Source organism: Lepisosteus platostomus, chromosome 12 (assembly GCF_059453375.1).
Source record: "Lepisosteus platostomus isolate fLepPlt1 chromosome 12, fLepPlt1.hap1, whole genome shotgun sequence".
Lineage (NCBI taxonomy): Eukaryota > Metazoa > Chordata > Actinopteri > Semionotiformes > Lepisosteidae > Lepisosteus > Lepisosteus platostomus.
This window is the reverse complement of record NC_142622.1, coordinates 33,596,760-33,619,676: the sequence shown is the minus strand read 5'-3', so window position 1 is coordinate 33,619,676 and position 22,917 is coordinate 33,596,760. Positions and strand designations below refer to the sequence as shown.

The window sequence follows — 22,917 nt, the reverse complement described above, 5'->3', positions numbered from 1 at the left end:
AACCCAGATCTCTATTAATATTGCGGAAATGAACTTTGAATCTAAATTACAATATTTCAATAACTGTTATTTTAATTACAATAGCATCCCTGCTGGAGATAACGACAAGCTAGAAATGCACAGTAGGTGGGATTTGTTGCATTTTTAAACTATACAATAAATGGTATACAGATTTGGCAAGACAAATAAGCTGGTTTTCTTTTGCAATGACTTGTTGCTGAGCATAAGTATAATAACCAATTACAATTATACACTTAATTCATCCTTCAGTATATTCCTTTAAGCCGTTTCTGCTTTGTAAAACTTACTCAAAAGCCATTTCTTAAGAATAACTTCTTGAAAAACAGACTGTGAAGAAATGAATGTGCAACTAACCATAATTGATTATGACCAGTATGGGCTTACACAGAAGAAAATTAATTTATTCTGTATAGTCATTACTATTCTGTTATCTGCAATTTTCCAAAATGTCATTCAAGCGATAAATAGGAGATAGAATAACCAATTTAATTAACACAGTAATTTGGCAAATAATTAAGAATGGAAATAACACCATTTTTATTCAGTTACCATCCACAGCCATCATCCAGCACAAATCGTACTTATAATGTATGCTATTAACTTTATTTCTTAAGCAATGGCCGATGAACTTTAAATTTGCATATTCTTTAATACCATTTATTTGATAACATTTCTGATTTCAAAACTATAATTATCCTAGTAACACTGCCAGTATTAAGCATTCAATAATTAAATGACTTGCAAGACTACAATAAAGTTGAATAAATGGCATTTATTGGCATCTTAATTTCCAAGGGAACACTGCAGATGCAATGTTGTACAGCTTGATCCACAAAGATGCTGAAAGGCTTTGCCATTTTCATTAACTGAAAAAAACAATTTAAAAATGCATTTCAGAATGGACATGCTAGCAATATGGTGGAGGGGGGGGATTCTTTACATTAAAAGCCCTTTGTAGATATTGATTACAATGGACATTTTCTAGATGAACTATTTCCATTATATTACTTCCTTTCATTAAACCAAAATTGTCCGCGGAGAGCAATCTCAAAACCGCGTTCTTATAAAGTATTTAAAAGCAATTTTAAAACCAAACCAAAACCTGAACCCTGAAGAGATCAACAGAACAATTTTTTTTTAAAGGTTAGTGTTTTATGAAAGCATCAGTACTAAGCAGTTAAACTAATATGCAGAAGTTCACTTGCCAGTAAAAGAATATCCAATTGCTGTAAGTTAATTATAAAAAACTCTTCCCTGATAATAAATCACCACATATTAAGCATAAAAAGTAGTTAAATGTAGATTCTCTTTAGGTTTAGCATTGTGTAACATTCAATTTACCTGGAACTTTAAAAATGTTCATAAATGTAGATATGACTAAAAACATATATATAGAAAAACAAACAAAAGAGGAAAGTTCCCTGGAAAGTAAGTGACTACAAAGACTGCCTGCTTGTTCTAAATTAGCAAATTGAATGTGATGCATGCCACAATTAAATGTACCTCTTCACAATTCAAAAGCAGTCTAAGTTACAGGCTGGGAGCTGTTGAAGTGATTGTTCAAAACTGGAGTGTCAAAACCTCTTACATTTTCTATGCAACGTGCGTTTTCAGATATACAGCCAAAAGCAATACTGTACGAAAGGATAAAATAGTGACATATTCATAAAAATGACCTATATCGTCCCACTTTGTCACCTTGGTGTAGAGTTTGCCAGTTACCGCAAAATAAGTCACTTAAGCAGTTATTTTAGGGAGGCTTCCCTACACAGTAAAACGTTAACCATACTTTTCTTTCAAACTTAAAATGACACCGATCAAAAGATAGCAAAACAAATAAATGGATTTCTGAAACAAGCACAAAAATTGGAAGGCACGGTTAAAAAAAAGCTTATATTACTCTACATTGTGCTGCTTTAAAAACTATAAATAAAATTTCATATTCATTTAGATACAGCTAGAATCCTAAAATGAATAAAATCTCACTGGAAAGTAGGAAACAGCTTTCTGGATCACTAGTATGTTTTACCACATAGTGTCAGGTTTTCAGTGGGTAGTGATAATACTGCTATTATATCTGTAAGAAATATGGACCTGCTTCTTTACCTAATCTTACAACAAACACAGCTTGGATACATAAGTTAATGTCATGTAAATCCATTAAAAACACATGCCCTTGATCATTGGCTGACAGCCTTGCTTGTAGCTTTCTTTTTATTCAGCTTCAATCAATCTATGCTTTATGACTAATACAGGTTATACATTGTATAGCATTAAAATAACTTGTGAAATAAAGACAAGTGCACTCGAAAAGAAACTGCACTGCGGACTTAAAAGTGATTCAGATAATCTCTCATTTCACATTCATGCAATTTGGCTGAAGGATTAGAAGAATACTGCAAGCATGTATTGTAATATTAATAGACAAAGCTGAAGAGAGTTACAGTGGAGTAAAAGGTGACCAGCACTAAGTCAGACCTTGAAAACATATTTAAATTTTGGCCCGATCCAATGTGAACCTTATGTCTTTCACATTCGGTCTTTTGCAGCATTTGCAGTTTATTCTATCAAAATATACATCAATGGGTTTGTATCACCTCATTGTACACTGACGTATTTTTTATTCTGCCACGAACCGACAACCAGGTGATGCAATCTACTGAGCCGAGCAATACAGGGATGAGCTCAGGATGATCTCAGCATAGCTGTGGTGTAACGATAAAGGGAACAAATGCCATCCATTTTTTTTCCGCACAGACCTAGGTAAAAACTATACCATCATCACAATGGCCTCAGCCAAGATCAGAGCTGTTCTCGAATCGACAATCCCTCAGACACAAAGTATAACACTAAGACGTTTTCAAATATTTCTCCTTTAACAATGTTTTAGATTTATGGCTTTATCTACCAACAGGATTCCAGATCAAAAACCCTCAGAACACTTTAAGTTGAAATTGCTTGTCCTTATATAAAAAAAAGTTCAATGCTTTATTCATTGCACATATTATTGAGTTTTAAAGAGGTTAATGGTCCAGCAGGAAGATTTGTTCTGTGCTAAATTCTGGTAGTAAACAGTCTGTTTTTTCTCCTTTAAGTCGACTGCTGTATCAGCCCAGTCAACATCCTCAGGTGGGTCTATAACAGGAGTCTGGCTGCCACATTCGAAGATCAACTAAAACCTGGTTTAGCTTCTGCATCCACAAATTACGTTCGTCTTTGGTGTCAGCATTTAGCCAATTCCTGTATTAAAAAGAAAAATATTCTATGAAATACCTTCAGTATCCACAGTTAAAAATAGAATATAAAAATGTGTAAAACATTTAAAATATCTCATTGGGACTAAACATTGTTTACACTAATGGTCGTCAATGGCTGTAAACATGCATATCTACCAGATGTTTGTGTTCTGGAGTCTAGCTTTATAATTAAACTTTCAATTTCTGAATGTACACATCCTTCTGAGGTACACTTTATCTACCTAATTTACATTTGAGGTTTAAGACATCATTTCTCAAATGGCAATAGCTTAATTTTTCAAGTAGCTACTTAAGGTCTTACATCAAACCACAAATCCATACTGCTAATTGCCTTACTTGGTAACACACAGCGTATTCCTGCACTGGCTAACCAGAGTCTCTTTGTCTTCTTCTCTCTGAGGTCTGACGGTGATTAATTCAAAGGTATTGGGTCGAGCACAGAATTCCCGGTTCGCAGGTTCAATCTTCCTGCTGGTGCAATTCGCTAGGTTTATTCGACCAATGGGATTCTGAAAAGAGATACAGGAAACCATTATTATTTAATCCCCCCTCTTCTCCTTGTGAGAAATGTATACATATGCATGAAAAACTACCAAAAGTCACAGGTGCTCCCTAAGTAAACATACCAAATAAAGGGCACAACCTAACAGTGAGGCCTGTACAGACATCAGCAGTTTGAGTCTGGGCTATGTCCTTAGCCACCAGTGACTGGCATTCCCCCATTAGTTGTGCACAAGGCTCACTTGGTTTGGGTGATACAACCCTCTTCTAATAGAAACTAACTGTGCCCTAAAGCAGTGCTTGGGATACAGTGTCAAAAATGACATTTTTGTGTCAGACGAGAGCACTCACAGTCCTCATTTCACCTGTGCCAGCAATGTCACAGCAGGAGCAGGGATGAATTACCAATGGCAGTGTGAAAGGATTTTTAAAAAAACCTGTCAATTCCAGGTGACAACCAGACAGTAAAACCACAAGCTGAATCACCAGAAGAGACTTTTTTCACTACACATTTAAGAAATAAAACAAACCTTGCGCTTCTCATCATCTGGGTATGTCCAATAAGAAATGCAATAGCCGGAGAGAACACACCATCTTCTGTGCCAAGCCCCAAAGCCACTCACATCTTCAAACATTGTCTGCAAGAGTAAGATAGTGAAGGTTCACATCTGTACTACATAGATATTAAAATTTGCCATTCTTTCTGTTTGAGAGACACTGCACTGAAACTTTCAGGATGATGCAGTGATGCATTTTACTCATTGGGAAGAAGAGGCCACCTAGTGGTATTTAACCTCCATAAAAAGGCGAATTAACCATTTCCTGCAAGAAATTAATATTTACTTACAATATCTTGGTTTAAAAGCCAGTTAATACTATAGGTACACATGACTGATCACTCAGGTGATATTTAAATGACAAGCAATATAAAGCACCAGACAAGCTTTCTTTTCTAAGAATGTAGACCAAATTTTATAAGTTATTTCTATTAATCCACTAGATCCTATAATATAAAATACTTTATTCTGTACACTGAGGAAGACTAAGTAAACACATCCTGGACAAAGGACTGAACTTACCAAAAACCCTCTTTCTTCGATCGATGATCCCACCTGACATTGAAGTTTTAAGTAAATATGACCTTCCAGAGGACACAAAAATGGCACCTGAAAGTAGCAAAAACCTTGGTTCACATATAACAAAGAAAATCACAACTGGAATCAAATTCTTAGTGCATTTTCGATGTCTGGAAATACGAACGAGGGCTTGTCAGTCAATTCTGATGAGTAAAAAATGTTTTACAATAATCTAATCTTTTTTGGGTCCATTTCCCATAAATGTGGGTCTAATTCCCACCTTTTCTAAAGAATAAAAAACTTTCAAAATATTACTCATAGGATCTTAAATTACAACCAAATAGAATGTTGTAATCAATTAGTAAACAACTGGTAATTGATGTTAATTACAATTTTAAGAATTGTATCTATAGAAAGAACCATAAAGCCTCAACAAGTTGGCTGAAGAACAAAATCAGTGCATCTCAAACCCAGTCAAATTAAACTCAAGGACTTACTGTTGTTAAAAAGCTACACGCAGGGTGCATTAATCCAGATATAAATGCAAACTTTCTATGAAACGTTATATACGAGTAGAAATTAAGCATGAAAGAGAGGCAAAGATACAGCAGAGAAAACTAAATGTACAAGCAAAGCAAGCATAGCAACCTTGTACTGAAACATATCACCGAGAAGTTGCTTGTCCTTCCCTTCATATTTCATCTACAAAAAAAGAAATTGATATCTAAATATATGCATTGCTAACAATTAACAGAAGCGATTCCGGAGGCACTAGATTTGGCAGTGAAAGCAGCGTTAAAAGACATGCAGTTCTATCAGTTAATACTGAAAAGAAAAGACTTTGTGCTCCCCAACCCCCCACCAACATACCCATGAATTTATTTTTAGATATTTCAATGTGACTCAGCTTCTACCATAGCCTAGCAGACTTTGGAGGAAAAACGCCTGTAGAGAAATCTATTTTGAAGTCCTAGAACACCAATTTATGACCAAGGAGATTTTAGAAATTTGTATTACATTTCTGGAAATGTCTTTGGACAAGACTAACTTTGTAGATTGCATATATTAAGTATAAAGTTTATAAAAAACATTTTAGAGAAGATCCCCCATTATTTCAAATCATTCATTTATCAATAAAACGAGGCTGCCATTACTTAGAGCAAAGACCTTGATCACACTGCTTTTACAGGTACAGACCGAGGCAGAACCAGCTTAGGACAACCATGAACACTTATTCATTCTTCTCATTGCCTTAATACACATTGAAAGGTAAGTCAACCAGGCAAAGAAGGTACACAACCCAAAACTGAACATTTCTATAAATTCGAAAACTAAAAACATCTAGTCAGGTATGAATCTGGATCCATGTCAATACAGTCTAGTCCACAAACACATTAGCTGTAATGACAAATAAGTGGTCTACCTTATCAAGGACAAACTTGTTTTTCCCAATAGACGTCAGAGTCAGCTTGTGTGATCCAACAAGGGCAAAACTACTGGTACGAACAGCATTCGGTCCTCCAGGGCTGGCCATGACTGCAAGCATAAACAAATAAATTAACTTTCTCCGGGAAACACTGTACAACGCCAAGAGAAGTATACCCAGACTTAACCTGGACTTCCTACCCTTGGCAAACTGAACTGCCAGAGAGACTTTCATTATTTCACTTTAACGTACATCCCATGGGAATCATTCCAAAGCACAGGTGCTCCCCCATGTTCAAAGAGTGAACTTAAACCTACACTGGTTTCAACCTACACTTAAACCATACACTGGTGTATGAAAGCTTAAATAGATAGATACTTTATTGATCCCGTGAGGGAAATTGCAGGGCAATGTATAAATGTATAAATAAATACAGGGCCCAATTCATCTGATTCTGATTCTGAATACATTAATGTAGTAAGGCAGCTATAAGGGTGTGAATCAACATATATGTTGTATTAGTTTTGATTTAAATTGAGCAAGAGTGAATTCAACTGCTTTAGTTTCATTTTGTGTTCCCCCCCCAAAGTGTAGCGCATTGAAAAGTAATGTTTTTTATAATTACTCACTGTAATAGCCTCAAAACATCTGGTTTATAAATGTAAAAAAAAACTTACCCGGAGTTTGAAGGCTGCTTTTCTAGAAAACAAAAATAAATTCAACTTTAATTTGCAGATTTACCAAGCCTGTGGCGAGAAATCCATTTTGTGTTGCAGCTAGTTATGTGCATGTTTCATAGGACTACATTCGACATACATTTAAAAAAAAGTCTGTTTAAAAAGGCTGCACAGTTTCCAACAAAGCCACTAACACAGCCAGACAGCCATTTGTTAGAATGTGTCGCATTATCGTAAAAGTCCAATTACTATTCCACTATAACATTTTAAAAAATTACTTACAGTAATAGAAGTAAGAAGTCGCTTGGGAGTAATTGCCTACAGAGAGAAAGAATCGAGTTTCATTACAATCAAAACCAGTTTTAAAATTATACAATTTGATGAACTAAGACACTGGATTGCAATATACTGTAACTTTGGAAATGTGTCATGATTAATTTGTGATGGATCTCTTTTAATACGCAGAACCTGTGATAATCCGTCACCATTAAACTTCCATATCAAGAAGCATATTTTATGGGCAACACATTTTGGGATATTTAATGCAACGAAAAAGATGACTGAATTCATGCTACACTCTTGTTACACTGCATACCTTTGATTTATTTGCTTTTTTGCGTTTGTCAGAAGGTAGTTCTCGCTTTTGCACCTGCAACAAGAATTGCAATCCATCAAAAACATCATCACAGGTCAAAGCAGTGTCCCAGGCACTTTTCCTGTTAAGTCAGCAGCACTCACAAAAAGGTGATGCTAGATTTTGAAGTACTGCTATGGAAGATATTTAGAGACTGAACACTTTTAAAAATCCAATATTTCTACATTACCAACACGCAAAGTGCAATTTAAAAAGTGCGCAGTCAATTTATGAACAATTACATAAATTAATCCATGTAAAGAATCTAATTTAGGCAGAAATTCTCTGGCAAATTTCCTTGAAGAGGCTCTTTAATCACATCTACCAAGCTGCACTCAAACCCTATTACATTTAAGCTCTGAATTGCTTAATTTATTTGAGGTGTTTTAAAATAAACCATACAACAACATTGTACCAGAGTAATTCATGGACAAAACACTGATTTACATGCAACCACTTACAATTTCTGATGTACTTACCAGGCAATAAATCTCTACATCTATTTCAAAGTCATTGGAGACATCAGAACTGAAAGAGTAAAAGAGGAGAAAGAACTACAAACACTGCCATTTTTTTCACATTTACGAATCTGCAAACATGCTTATAAAATCATAAAGCCTATAGCTTCCCAAACGGAACTGTTTCGGAAGAATACGTTGAAAATACATCAAACTGCACAAAAGAGAGCATACATTCATTTACTTACAGTGTGAATTTAGTTGGAAAACTAAGGGCATCTCCGCTCAGAGCATTCTGAGTACATGCTAGGGGTGTCGCCACGGTATTTTCAGCTCCAGCCCGGATCATTATGAAAAAATAATAGTTTGCCGATTCTGAAAATTAGCGGAACAAGAAAAAAAAAACATTTTGCAAGAGTCTTAATAAACCTTCTGCTTGGCTCTTGCCTCTGCAATTTCCATCATGGGATTAATAAAGTATCTATCTATCTTTATGCACAGCAACGCTTTGGTATGTGCCCAAATGTTCCCTCATCAACCCAGAGATCCATGTTCAACTCCTGCACAGGGCACAAGTTTTTGCCGGTAGCCAGCCAGCCGTTATATCACCCTGCAACTCACAACAGGCAACCCAATGAATTTAAGCAGGTGTGAGCCTGGCCAGTAATTGGAAGGGAGACCTCCTGGGAAAAACTAAGGTTTCTGCTGGAAGAGGTGTTAGTGGGGCCAGCAGGAGGTGCTCACTCTGCAGTCTGTGTGGGTCCTAATGCCCCAATATAGTGACGGGACCACTATACTGCTAAAAGGCGCCATCCTTCGGATGAGATGTAAAACCGAGGTCCTGATACTCTGTGGTTATTAAAACTCCCAGGGTGTTCCTTGAAAAGAGTAAGGATGCTATCCCAGTGTCCTGGCCTCCTAATAATCCCCTTCTATTAATTGGCTTCATCACTCTGTTCTCCTCCCCACTAATTGCTGATGAGTAGTGAGCGTTCTGGCGCACTATGGCTGCCGTCACATCATCCAGGTGGATGCTGTACATTGGTGGTGGTGGAGGGGAGTCCCCATTACGATAATATTTCTTTATTAGCCCTATACAATTTCTTGCATTAGGAATTCGTCTTTTCGCATACCCCAGCTTTTCTCCATGGAGACACAGACACACAGACAGGGGTCAGAGCGCAGGGTCTGCCATTGTAGGGCGCCCCTGGAGCAGTTAGGGTTAAGGGCCTTGCTCAGGGGCCCAACGGAGTAGGATTCCTCTGCCGGCCGCGGGATTTGAACCGACAACCTTCCAGTCACAGGCGCAGATCCTTAGCCACAGAGCCACCACTCCGCCCAAAAATACCTGTAAAGCGCTTTGATGGAGTGTCGAGAAAAGTGCTATATAAGTGCCAGGAATAATGATACATTGTGTATGTGCCTTTCATGAATTGTTCTCGTTTTAAAAGACATGTTAGCACAACATTAAATCAAAAAACAAAAACCTTACCAGGTTTGTGTGCAGAACAAACAAAGTCAGCTTTTAGAGGAAGACGCAACTCAAACAGAGAGATGGATCCCTTTGACACAGAGCAGCTAGCATCCTGAGCTTTACATGTGCTGGGAGTCTTCTTCTGAGCCGACGGCCCCTCGCCTTTTAGTTTATTCAGCTCTTTCAGCAACGCTGCTCTCCTCTCAGCTAGAAAAATTAAAAATAAAAATACACATATTTGACGGAATTCATATTTTGCTGGGATACCAGAACGTTCTTTACCAAAGCAAAGATACTCAATACATGTTTCAGATATGGGTGACTGGTAAAAGCTTACTGGCAATGAGAAGAAGCCTTTCTGCTTCAGCCTCCACCTGAGATCCTTTCCCATGCTCCTCATCCACACAGCAATTCAGAGCCTGGCTGGCCTGATGAATCACGGTCTGTTGCATATTGATCTCATTATTAAAAAACTGGAAGATAAAAAAAATAGGCATTACAACGTTTCCAAGCACGTGTGGAAATACTGCAGATTGCACTAGAAAGAATTTGTGACTTATTGATCGAAATAGTAATCTAGGCCACGATCATTTAAAAAACAGAAATACAGACAATACTCAAAGATTCTTGGGACAACGAAACCCCACCTCCAGCCCCAGATAAGAACTAAAGCCCAAATTGAAGGGCAACTTTTGCACACATACCATGAATTTGCTCTAGGCTACAACTGTGGTGTCAAGCAGTTCACTTAACTTCGAACGTTTCAGACAAACTAAGCCAAGTCAAAGCACCAAGACAAAAAATTAACCTTTCAGCGGCACTACTGAAACAATCTGAGGCCTTGTAGAACTTACTCTTGCTTAATGGTTTCAGTTTAATAGGTTCACCTTAAAAATAAAGGATCTGGCTAGAGACAAAAAATACACATTGACAAGAACTACAGGAGACCACACACAAATTCTGACTAAAGAAACTTTTAAAATACCTTTGACCAGAACAGATTTGAACAAACTTGAAGAAATGTTACCTTCATTTTCTGCTTAATGTTCACTTGGCCTACACTCCTGTTCTCTTCAAGCTTTTGGGAAACATCTTCTTTACGGACAATCACTTGCTTAACGTGAGGTCGATCTACTTCCTTAATTCTCGTTGATCGATAAGCATCGATGCTACAAAAAAAATGGTTTCAGATGTTACTTTTGCCTTTGCAACACATCTTTTATATTTATTCAAAAGACCACCACACCTTCAAAATATAACATTTGATTAATATATTTTCAGTCTTTACTTGGTCCTTTGCAGCAGGGATGTTCACACACCTCGTAGGAACATTTTAGAACTCACAAACAAAAGTTAACCATAATTTTTTCATCATAACAGTGGTGTAAATCATAATACCAGATTATGTACTGTAATCAATACCTCTGAATCAATTGTTATAGCCACAGGCATGAGAGCAGTACAAAGTAAAGCATCATTCTGCACTGCCACCTAGTGTTTTAACTTAAGGCCATTTAGTTATGATTGCTACCACAGAAAAATAATATGCTAGCTATAATTATTCATCTTCATAGACCTGCTGGTTATGCTTTATCTTGGTGCTTCTCAAACATGAATATTCTATATTTGTTTTTCGGGGTAAGATCTGACAAAGTCTTTGGTTTCAAAATTATTATACTATGATATTGTTGTCTCTCTTTATATAGTTGGGAAAAAATGATCAAACTCTCCTATCAAAAAAGGACACTGTTCTGCACAATAGATAAATAAAGCCAAGTCTGAAACTCAGATATTGCTTCGTGGATAATAACACAACCCAAGATCTTATGTGCTGTAAAAACACCTTACAGACTTAAGTGGCTATTAATTAGCCTGAGTGTTAATGAGCTCAGTTAAATGAAAGAGACAAAGGTCACCATAGGCCAGGATTTAGAACCATGTATTTATACAATATAATGCTAGTAACATTGTGTAGGAAGGATATGGTATGTCTGCTACTGCTGTAAGAAAATGTAATGATTAGAGAATTTTTTTAAGTCTTCAAAATGGAAAGCCATGGCTACAAAAACTACCAAATATCACCACCCTGAAACAAAATTCTAACATATACAAGGTGGTAATTTAGCTAAAATTCCTTCTAGGCCAGGTGTAAAACTTGATACTGAAGTTCCAGTATACCTGCAGGTCTGCATTCCAACTCCATTCTTATTGAGCTAAAGCAGGCGATGACTGGCCTGACTGGACCAATGAAACAGATTATCCGAGCTCTTCAGATTACAACACTTTACAAATATCCTGAGGCACTCACTGGCCTTTGATGAATAGGATTGCCCATCCTTGCTACAGGCTGGTCTTGGTAGCTAAGCAAGGTTGGGCCTGGTCGGTACTGGGTTAGGAAACCTGAAAATTCATGAGAATGAGAATTCCCAGCCATAGTTCTAGAGACCCACACATTCCAGCCCAGCTCCTTACTTAATTGAACCCTTCAATGAACTAGCTTGATCTGAAGCTTGGCAATTTTCTTTCTACTCAAAAGTTGGAGATCTTAATGGTCTTATAAAACATAAGTTGAAGGACAACTTACAACATCTTTAGAAACAAAGTAAAAGCTTAAATCAGTCTTGTTTAATTAAGGGTTCAACTACGTAACAGAGCTCGACTGGAACAAAATACCAGCAGACATGTGGATCTCCAGGACATCTCCAGTTTGGAAAGTCCCACTGTAAGGGAAACAAGGCTTCCAAACCAATAGCCCAGTATGGGCACAGAGGACGATGTGCTGTAAAAGATACCATCCTTAAGATGAGATGTTAAAACTGAAGTTCTTTAAAGATCCCATAGCACTGTTCAGTAAGAATTCCTCAAATTCAGGAAGTTAAATGCTTGCATGTTGAGGGTTACTAACACTATTTAAAACAGTTCTGGCATTTATCAACAAACACACTTAAAATGTTTATATCTAGTAACCAGGTCTGTATAATACTTGTAAAATCCTATTTTCTAATCTTAACTAGAGTACATCCCATATCTTCCCAACCCTTAATTTGACTTTTAAAACAAAGCAAAAAAAAAACCTTAACAGGCTATACCTGTACAGCAGGTTTTGGTCATCAGCCACAGAGTCAACACTTTCAATCGATTCAGCCCGATGAACTCGAGCTCTTTGGTATCTGGTGGGTCTTTTCCCTTCTGGCGTTTTGCCTTTCTCACGAGCTGTGCTTGTTGGGGTAGATGCCTTTGGAAAGAACTGTAACAGTTAAGCTTCAATGATAAGGATACATATTTTCATACATTTCCAATAAAATCACATTTCCAGGTCTAAAGATTTAGTTCAGAAATGAGATTCAAATTGTAAATAGTTTTTAGAGTTTGCACGGCCCAGCATAACGAAGAGAAAATTATAAATATAATGACAGAAATAAAGATAAAACTGAAAAAATATGCTGAATGAAGTTATTTTACAAAATTAGCACAAAATTTCAGGATCTATGCAATTTATTCATTGTGTTTCTGCCTTCAAACTGGTGTGTGTATATATATATAAATAAATGCACCTATATTCGTCAACAGACAATGCCATAAAAATAGGAAGAAAATTCTTTATGGTGCACAAACTTGAACAATTTTTAATCTTCTTATACAGATTGATAGATCAGCCCTCAGTGCAATGTTAAAACAAGACCCTTATATCCTCACCTCTGGACTTGTGACCACAGAAGCCACTGTCTCGGCCAGGGGAGTCAGAAGGGACATCGAGGAAATATTCAGAGGATCCTCATCATCTTCAACGTCCTGCTCCTCTTCATCCTCCAACCGATCCTGTCCGGGAAGCTTTGCTAGGGGGCTCCGTGGACGCTGCTCGTTATCGTCTTCCTCATCAAACAGCTCATCGATGACCCCAGCGCTATTGATCTCTTCATCCACATTCATCTCAATCTCCTGATTCCCTACCACTTTAGTCAAACCATAATTGTATTTCATTAGTGGTGTCATGAAAATTTGGGAGCTCCGCTACCCCACTCCACCATAATCCACTGCTACAACATGGCAATAACTTAAATTTTAAAAATCAACCGCCAACATTTATTTTTTTTTTAAAGTGGGACATCACGGGACAAAATGGCAGACATTTGTACAAGGATTTAAGGGATTTAAAAGGGGTTCAGCGATAACAGATACTACTAAACTCCAGTCCTATCTTGCAAAAATCAAGAAACTAAACCCATACAGGTGATACATACATATATCTTGTTTTTCCCTTTTGTCTTCTAGAGGCTCAGGCAAGTTCTTCTCTTCCTCTGTGAACGCAACTTTCTTCAGGGGACTAGATGTGGAAGAACTGCTGACAATCGCGTCCTCTTTGAGTGAGTCTTCCGAAATAAGGAAAATGAATATTGTGTTAAAAAAATCCATGCCTTATTATAATGTCCATTCCAAAGAGTTTCCCTCAAATACATACAGAAACAAGCTTAAGTCATTTCTCATGAAACTATTTTTTAATGATAGAAATCAGGACTTCTATTTACAGACTATGTGAAGTCTCAGAATTCTCTGTATAAGTGTAGAATAAGGAACTCAATGTCATGTGTTCAGTGCTGTAAACCTTTCCAAACTGGTTTTCTACAAGCTATATGTTCCTAAATTAGTAACTTTTTTTTCCATTTATTTTGCAAGCTTGTATCCAAGCCTTTATAAGACTGTAGGCCACCTCCTTGTTTTTCTAAATTAAGTCCCAGACATCAATCATTATCACTTATGTTGCCCTACCTTCCTGCAGAATCATATATTATGTCCTGATTAATAAGACTTAGGATTCCATTACATACTCAAAGAGGTGCCTGAGGATTTCAAAGACGAGCTGGTTGGGGTCACATCTTCTGGATGAGATGCTGGTTTACTCTCAGACTGTGGAGTATCCCGAGGCTGTCCCAGTGGTTCATATGCAATCCCCTACAGGTATAAAAAATAGCTTTAAAGCCTATTTGAAACATTTCGTCTCGTTCACAAGAACTTTACATTTGACTACATTTCCTTCTTGGAAAGTGGATTACTATTTATCAATCAATCAAGGTTTATTTATCAATGCACGAACAGTACAACATACAGTGGTGTTGTCGGCAGTGAAATGCTTTAACCGGAGAGAAATTATCAGGGATTAGGTTAGGATTATGATACAATACATGATACAATTGCTATTTGCAATACAGCTACAGATTGCACAAACGTAACACCAAATCCAAAGAGGAATACAAAGCGTACTTATTTATGAGTAGGTAACTGCGAGATAAATTTGTAGGTGCCCACTTTTGGTAGAGAACCACTGGGATATAATTTAGCTAAGGTCTTCTTGGCTTTTAGCACAACAGCAATTCCTTTGACTTGTGAAAAGCTTGTGGTGACATGAGCAAAGCACTGCTCTTCCAGCCAGCATGTGTAGACCTTGCGGCATGTCAAATGTTGAATGGCTTAGCCAGCGGGCATATCAGAGGGGCACATTTACAGGCCTCGTTCTTTCCTGAGTGGATGTGGAAGCCATTGAGTTTGGTATTCAAATTGTAAATGATCATGCAGATAGATATACAACAAGAACAACTCTCTATGGAGATGGAAAATTTGGGTTATCACATAGATGAATAGATGCATTTTATCTTGTAAAGTCTTTTATCTTTTCAGATACTGATCTTTGTAAGTATTTAACTACATAAAAGGACATTAAAATATGCTATAGTATTAGCATGGCAATATTTAAGGGATGTTCCGTTTACAAGGAATGACTGCAACAGGGAAGCAGAGTCTTACACTTGAAGAAGGCAGGTCTTTTGTGTCTGAGCTTTCATTTTTGTCGCTCTTCCACATGCTGCCCTTCTGGAAACGATTCCGGATCGATGCGAGTTCCCTTTCACGCTCCTAAAAGCGAAACAGTATAATACGGATGTTTTTTTTAAAAAAACAGTATTCCATTGCTATATATTTTATAACTAATATTTCTTAATATGTGTGTGTTTACAAATTACTTGCATTTCCATTAAAAAATTAATTCCAGCCTTTTTTAAGCAAACAACACATAAGTCCATCGCTGAAACTGAATGGAATCACCTTAAGCTGAAAGGCATTAATGAAGTAAACACAGATGTCGTTTAAAGTTGTAAACCCTAAAAAAAAGTTGAATACAACATCAAAAAGATGTAAATACTTGTTTCTGTTTCTGAGCGAGATCTGCAGTTGCGGTGCCTGACTGGTGCGACTTCAGTCTTTCTTGAACTTGCTTCGTGTTTGGCGTGACAGCGGGAGTTCTGTGTCCCTGGGCGGAATATGGGGGACTCTGGACTGTGCGCTCCTGGCAGCGTTCTCCAAACCGTTCTAGAAAAGACTTCACACCACTTCCACCTAGACAAATACAAAAATCCAAAATCAAGATAATAATAATAATAATAAACGTTATTTTATATAGAGCCTTTAAAGCTGGCTTCTCGAAGCACTTTATAGAATGACAACAACAATAAATAAAAAGAATACACAAAATAAGACAACTACAATATACAGAGGAGACAAGGATGGTGGTACTAAGAAAAGCAGAGGGGTGAAGAATGGAACCAGTTAAGTAAAGGCTTTGCTGAAGAAGAGGGTTTTGAGTCTGGATTTGAAGGAGTTTAAAGAAGGTGACTCTCGGATATCCTTGGGTTCCAGAGCTTGGGGGCATAACAGGAGAAGGCCCTGTCACCCATACAACGTAGATGGGCTTGGGGGACAGTAAGGAGACCAGAGTTAGAAGAGCGAAGGTTGGGAGGTGGGGAGTAGGGCAATAATAGTTCAGACAGGTATTGAGGTGCCAAGCCATGCAGAGCCTTATAGGTGAGCATGAGGATTTTAAAGTCTACACGGGATTTGACCGGAAGCCAGTGCAAGGATTTCAGGATAGGAGTAATGTGAGCACCTGCACTACACCTGGTCAGGATTCTGGCTTCTGAAGATAAATATAAATCATCGCATTGCTCCCTGATCAATCCTTCTGCAGTAGTGAGCTTAACTGTAATTATCTTAAGGTCAATTGTGATCCTCAGGCCTTAACATTGCTTTTTATCTTTGACTTAAAACAGCTCAATTAATTATTTACAAGGGAACTGAACAGTAAAAGCTGCTGGATCGTTTTACAAGCTAAAATCATGTAAAAGGTGCAAAATACAGTTAAAACAAGCACGAGATAAAAACATACTTCTAAAACCAGAACTACCTACCTGGTGTAACTGCTGTGTTTTTCGGCTGCTGGAGTGAGCCGTCTTTGACGAGTTGTTCTCTTGTCAGAGGAGCTGAAGAGGTTGCTTTGGCTTGTGGAGTGGAGTTGACCTCAGTTTTCCTCACATTAGGAGAGACTTTTCCTGCTTGAAATGCAGGGAGTTCTTTGGGTGGCTGAGATTTCTGTGGGCTTTGGGAATTAAATCTTCCTATCTCACCTGAAGCTTGAACTTTTGATAATTCTGGTTTCTTGGGACTAGGAGAGAAAACGCTCCTAGGAGGAAGTGCAGCCTGGTGGCTGGGAAGGTTAATTTTCTGAGGACTTGAAATCAGTCTTCCTGTATTTGAAGCAGATTGAGTCGTCAATCGAGTTGTTTTCTGAGGGCTAGATGAGATGTTTCTGTTGGTTGGCAGCACAGATCGGGGTTCTGGTGTCTCAGCTTTCTGAGGATTTGGTGGAACTACTCTGGTTGATTGAACAGGCAGATGGACGGAACTCTGGAAAAAAAACAAGATATAGATATATTTAAAAAATCATTTGGTAAAAAATGAGCAAATAACCCAAAATGTTCTATCAGAATGATAGTTAATAAAAAACTAAGCAAATTTCTGCAAGTCAATAGCTGGAGAACAGACACTGTATTTAATAATTAACTATACTGGACTTCACATATGACAAATTACCCAACAAATTCAAACAGTTATATACGAGCAAAAGAAATAACACACAGAAGAAATTTAAGATCTTTAAAACCTAAATTTATCGCTAGTTCCTGTATAATCCACCTCATTATTCATTTGCATAGAACTGCCAAAACAGAAGAACGTGTTTCTCAGTAAACAATACCAGTTCGCAAAGCAGTAAGGAATATTAAACTCTTTGTTTACCCACCTGTTCACCAGAAAGGACTGGTTTATTCAATGATGCTTTAGCAGTCTTTTGAGAATATGATGCAGTGCTTGGCTTTACACTGGCGCTGCTAGCACAAGCAGATGCCCCATTGGTAGCGGATGGTTTTGATAAACAAGTGGTGCCAGGCTGTGCTTGTGCATTGTTTCGCTTTACAGATGGATGGCTGAGGTCATCTTCCCACGAGCCAATAGTGGCTGCAAGGTTAGCAAATCGGCCTTTCCTTCCTGCTGGAGTCTCAGAGGAGCCAGACACCAGGGGCTGTTTGGGAGGGGAAGCGTCTTGTCTTTGTGGCTTGATAGATGAAATATATCCATTATCTACAGCATCACCTAAATAAAGAGATTAAAAACATAGGTTGTAGATGCACTTGATCAAAGTGTTGCACCACCCAGCTCCATCTAAATTGCACCACTCCATCTAAATTAGCTTCAAACAGCTTGTTAATTATAAAATTGTACTTTACAAAATCATTTGGCAAACTTTAGAGGCGTGTGGGTCAAAGGTACGATTAAAACAATCCTGGCAGCATGAAAACAATTTGGAAGGAAAAAAAACCAAAGTACTTGGTACTTTTAATCTCTTGACCACTTCTCATATTCATGAAATGTACTTGCTGGAGGGAGAATCTTGACATCTACATACAAAATTTGTAATATAAACCAATAAAGATGAAAAGATTCAGTTTCCTTCCCAGGACAAAAATGCAGTCATGACCAAACGTATAGACTGGTTTAGACATAACCCCTGTAGTTCAAAGAGTACACTCACTTTCAGGTGATATTATAATTAAAATACACTTTTATACAGGAAGAGCTAGGTCCATTACCTTCGTTGTCCCAGTACTGTCTTTGATCAACCAGCTTCTGCATGCGAGATTTTATGGATCTGGTTGAGTGGGCCGGGATCTCCTCTTCCTTCTTGTCAAACTCTGGGGCAGGCCTTGCGGAGCTGCTCAGAGAAGCTACAGCGGGCTTTCTGTCAGTCTCCGCAGGTTTAGGCACAGCCTCCTGGATTACAGGCTCTCTGTTCTCTTCCCCTGTGGCTGGGGCCTCTTTGTTATCAGAACACCTTCGCTTAGAGGGAGACGGCTTGGTGGAAGGTTGAACTTAAGAGGGAAAAAAACAATCATATTTCATTTTAAAGCAAATCAAATTCTTCAACGATTGTCAGGGTCATTTCTGATTATATCAGGGTATCAGAATTACAATTTTCATAAGTAATGAGACTATTTTAAACAGCAGTTAGCAGGACAAGCATCACAGTGTTAACATTTCACTCATATTTGTTTAAAAAGAACGATTCCCAAAATAAAACGCCCCACTTTTCAGCCGGTGTTACAAAGAAATGGCTTATTCTGTCGCAAATAAGAAAAGATTGCAATTGTAGCTACCAAAGTTTCAAAAACACAAAAAAAGCTGCATTTATGTTACTGTCACACAGGGACTTACCTGCCTCAGCTGGCTGCTCAGGCAGAATGTTAGTTTCTGTAAGGGGATCTCTGGCTCTTTTTGCTATCAGCCTGTTGGCTGCCGTGGGTCTCTCTGCCATTTTCTTCTGCAGATTCTCTCTGCGGGCACGAGTGCGCTCAAGAAGCTTCTGCAATTCAAATTGGCAAAAAAGAGCAATATATACTTAGAATGAAACAATGTGTACTGCAGCTCTGAATGGGGAGATTCAACTTTTTTTAAAAAAATATTGTGCATCTTTTTAAAACCAGTAAACTATTATTAGTGGCCTGGCACAAACTTGCAACCTGTCGGTGTCTCTAAGGTTTGTGTCATTTTGTAAAGCACATCTGAAGACATTTACATTTCTAGAACATGATTGTTAGGGTTGTTTTATTTACTGTAAGGGAGTACAGAAACCGAAGACATTGGTAAAACCCACACAAACACAGGAAAAACGGGCCCAGAAACATGAGGCGGTATTCTGCGGTCCTTTAAATACTGCAAAGAATAAATAAATAACACACAAATGAGTTGAAAACTAATAATGCGGCAACTCAAAACTCAAAACAAATTTGTGTTCTCTCATATTGACTACTGTAATGCTCTACTCGCTAGGGTATCTACAGTAAATCTACTTTGAACAAACTGCAGTATGTCCAAAATTCAGCAGCCAGAATCCTGACCAGGTCTAGTGAAAATGATCACATTACTCCTATCCTGAAATCCTTGCACTGGCTTCCTTGTCAAATTCCGTGTGGACTTTAAAATCCTCATGCTCACCAATAAGGCTCCGCATGGCTTGGCACCTCAGTACCCGTCTGAACTATTATTGCCCTACTCCCCACCTTGCAACCTTCGCTCTTCTAACTCTGGTCTCCTTACTGTCCCCCAAGCCCATCTACGTTGTATGGGTGACAAGAGCCTTCTCCTGTTATGCCCCCAAGCTCTGGAACTCTCTGCCCAAGGATATCCGAGAGTCACCTTCTCTAAACTCCTTCAAATCCAGACTCAAAACCCTCTTCTTCAGAAGAGCCTTTACTGAACTGGTTCCATTCTTTACCCCTCTGCTTTTCTTAGTACCACCATCCACGGTCTCCTCTATATATAGTAATTGTATTTTATCTTGTGTATTATTTTTATTTATTGTTGTTGTCATTCTGTAAAGTGCTTTGAGAAGCCACCTTTAAAGGCGCTGTATAAAATAAAGTTTATATTATTATAATTATTTAGAAAATCTAGCTATGACTGTTTGACAAGTAGTGTGCCACGTGATGTCCTTGTTTTCTACACATAACAGACTGTTATGTCCCATTTTAAATGTTCTCAAAGCAATGTGAAATGAGTGAAGTACTGTACTTATGCAATGGTACATAAGATATTGTGTTGGATATAAACCCACCAACAGCTACAAAAAGTCATCAGAACTGCTAATTTTGCCTAAACAGTTAAAATGCGTTACAATCTGATTTGAAAACACAGGCAACAATTATGTATACACCACAATTATACACTACACAGTCATGCACAGAGAAATAACATAATCTACCCCTTTTCACCTTATATAAAATACAAACATTGATGATTTCTAACATTCAGGCTTGGTGATACAGAGGTATGTTACTCACATTAACACAGTACACTGTATTACAATACACTGAATGAAAAGCAGCTCAGAACAAAAAAATAAAAACTGTAGACTGGGCTTGAAGCCCAAGGCTTCAAAAGATTTACTACTGTACATCAAGACTTGAAAGCAGGATGAAGCACATTCCAAGCTTTACCGTTTGGGAAGCGACGCAGTGGAAATTTCAGTTGGAAGCTGAATGTCATTGCTTAAGAATGTGTTAATCACATGCGACTTCAGACTCAACTATTATTGGGTAAGCAGCTTGCAAAGTTTACAGGAGGGATCCATCTGGGAGTACTGTTAACTGCCACATAGCACATTCAAAAAATACAGCCAACAGAGCATCATCAAGAAGGGCAATTAAAATCAGTAACACAATTAATTAGGTTTTACAGGTTAAAAATGTGACATCTTGGTACTAAATTTAATTATTTGTATCCCTTTATGGAGACTAAAAGAACAGAATATGAACAAAAACATTTTTGTACTTCAATAAATCATATTCCACACTAATACTCAGGAAGAAATTGACGCAAAACTAGTAAGGATTTCTCTATTTCCTGACTATAAAAGTAGTGTTCAATTTGACAAGTCATCAACTCTTCACACCTGGATTTCATGTTGAAAACCTACAGTAATAACATTCTCAAACTTTGGGATCAGCTGCAATTGGAACGCTTCCCAGAAAGCAGACCTGGGGAAAAACTGGAAGGCATTCATTTCCATTTAAGGGAATAGGTAGCCATTCTCCCTATAACTGTCTACATACTTCAGTCACCGAAAGTGCGCGTTTATTTAAAAAAAAGCTGCCAATACGCTTAAAATGTGTAGACGAGACTAAAAAGCATAGCATACAGAAAATATCAGCTTGACACTGCATGCGGTACTTAATTTATTGAGATTACATAACTGTAATCTCAATAAATTGTTTTTGCATTTTAAACGCTGATTTGTGAACGTTGTGACCGTTTTGCATGTTTTGAACCTTGCATTTATAACCCCCAAACAAACACACTGGGTGGGTCACTCTGAATCACTTCCCAAGATAATGAGTTCTCTGTAAGACTTGGCTGGCCGTAAACTGACATCAGTCCCACCCCTGTCACTGTAGTTTATAAATTGCGCGACTGACCTATTCAGACAGCCAGTGGCCTCTGGCTTTTCCAGTTCTTTTCCGGCTAACTTATCCGCCTGCAGTCATCTATACTCTGGCCAGACTACGGATCTTTAACTTAAAGTTTAAGTATGAAATGTATTCTAGGTATTGAGCACTATGTGCTGCTGTAAACTTTTTTTTTGTGCACGCTTTTACTCTTTTAAATACATTGCTGCTGTTTTTAAATACCCGAGAGAGATCAAATGAACAGACGAATGTTTATATCGGCAATCCCACTGACATTACCTAGTATCCTGCGTTCGTTTTTGCAACGATTTAATTCATTTTTGTAGTGAGGTTTAAAATGATATATATCAGCAAAAAGATCCCAGCAGAAGTTGCAGAATTTCGCTTTCAGAGAGCACGGGTGTGGTCTGACCACGTTTAAAAAGTGCAAATCGGGTGTGCTAACGTTCTTTGAGCAGAAATAAATGTGAACGACGTAGCAAAAAAAGAGTTTATTAAGGTATAAATGGTTTGAAAAACAACAGAAAGATTGGACAGCCGCGCAATAACATATCGATTGTTAACCACCAATATTTGTGATCGTCTGTTCATGCAGGCAGTGTCCACAGTCTGTTGGAGAAGTATCATAACTGTGAAAACTGGACATTGGAAGTTAGTTCCCAAGTATAACAAATAAATAGCATCTAACGTGTTTCCCTGCTCATATATATATACGTCACTCACAACTAATCTCTGCATTATTAAGGATTTAAAAAACAAATACACTTGTAGCGTGTCTGTCTGTAAGGGGATAATTCTCTAAACTAGCTGAAATCGATAATAAAGTTTCCACTCACCTCCGTAAAAGGATCCATGTTTTTTTGCCGTGGAGTCCGATCCACCACTGTATTTCAGGAGACTACAGTCTTTTAAATAATAAGCTATTATCCCGTAAGACGCGCTCAGCGCAGCGATCTTATTTTCTCAACGCCTTCTGTCTTCTCCCAGCCTGCCTCTGTTCGAATTTGAATTTCAGCGCCGCGCTCACTGCGCAGGCGCCACGATCACAT

At 37.9% G+C, this 22,917-nt stretch overlaps 1 protein-coding gene across 4 annotated transcripts; it reads right to left on the bottom strand.

Annotated features, from left to right (window-relative positions):
* Nucleotides 1-778: 778 nt before the first annotated feature.
* anln (anillin, actin binding protein) lies at nucleotides 779-22,875 on the bottom strand. 4 transcript variants are annotated; one of them, XM_088601698.1, is made up of 25 exons: nucleotides 22,705-22,874; nucleotides 19,119-19,266; nucleotides 18,497-18,775; nucleotides 17,650-17,999; nucleotides 16,760-17,255; nucleotides 15,718-15,911; nucleotides 15,324-15,431; nucleotides 14,351-14,474; nucleotides 13,766-13,894; nucleotides 13,221-13,477; nucleotides 12,614-12,771; nucleotides 10,552-10,693; nucleotides 9,862-9,997; nucleotides 9,543-9,731; nucleotides 8,299-8,425; nucleotides 8,072-8,120; nucleotides 7,554-7,607; nucleotides 7,241-7,276; nucleotides 6,959-6,980; nucleotides 6,279-6,391; nucleotides 5,504-5,557; nucleotides 4,859-4,945; nucleotides 4,310-4,417; nucleotides 3,615-3,787; nucleotides 779-3,261 (listed from the first exon to the last, which is right to left on the bottom strand). In XM_088601698.1, exons 1-25 carry the CDS (start codon nucleotides 22,720-22,722, stop codon nucleotides 3,147-3,149), a joined length of 3,666 nt encoding a protein of 1,221 aa, XP_088457824.1. In that variant the 5' UTR covers nucleotides 22,723-22,874; the 3' UTR covers nucleotides 779-3,146. The 4 variants fall into 4 exon arrangements, 3 of the variants coding, with proteins under 3 accessions (XP_088457824.1, XP_088457825.1, XP_088457826.1); XM_088601699.1 differs by having other exon boundaries at nucleotides 12,614-12,759; nucleotides 22,705-22,873; XM_088601700.1 differs by lacking the exon at nucleotides 5,504-5,557.
* Nucleotides 22,876-22,917: the final 42 nt, after the last annotated feature.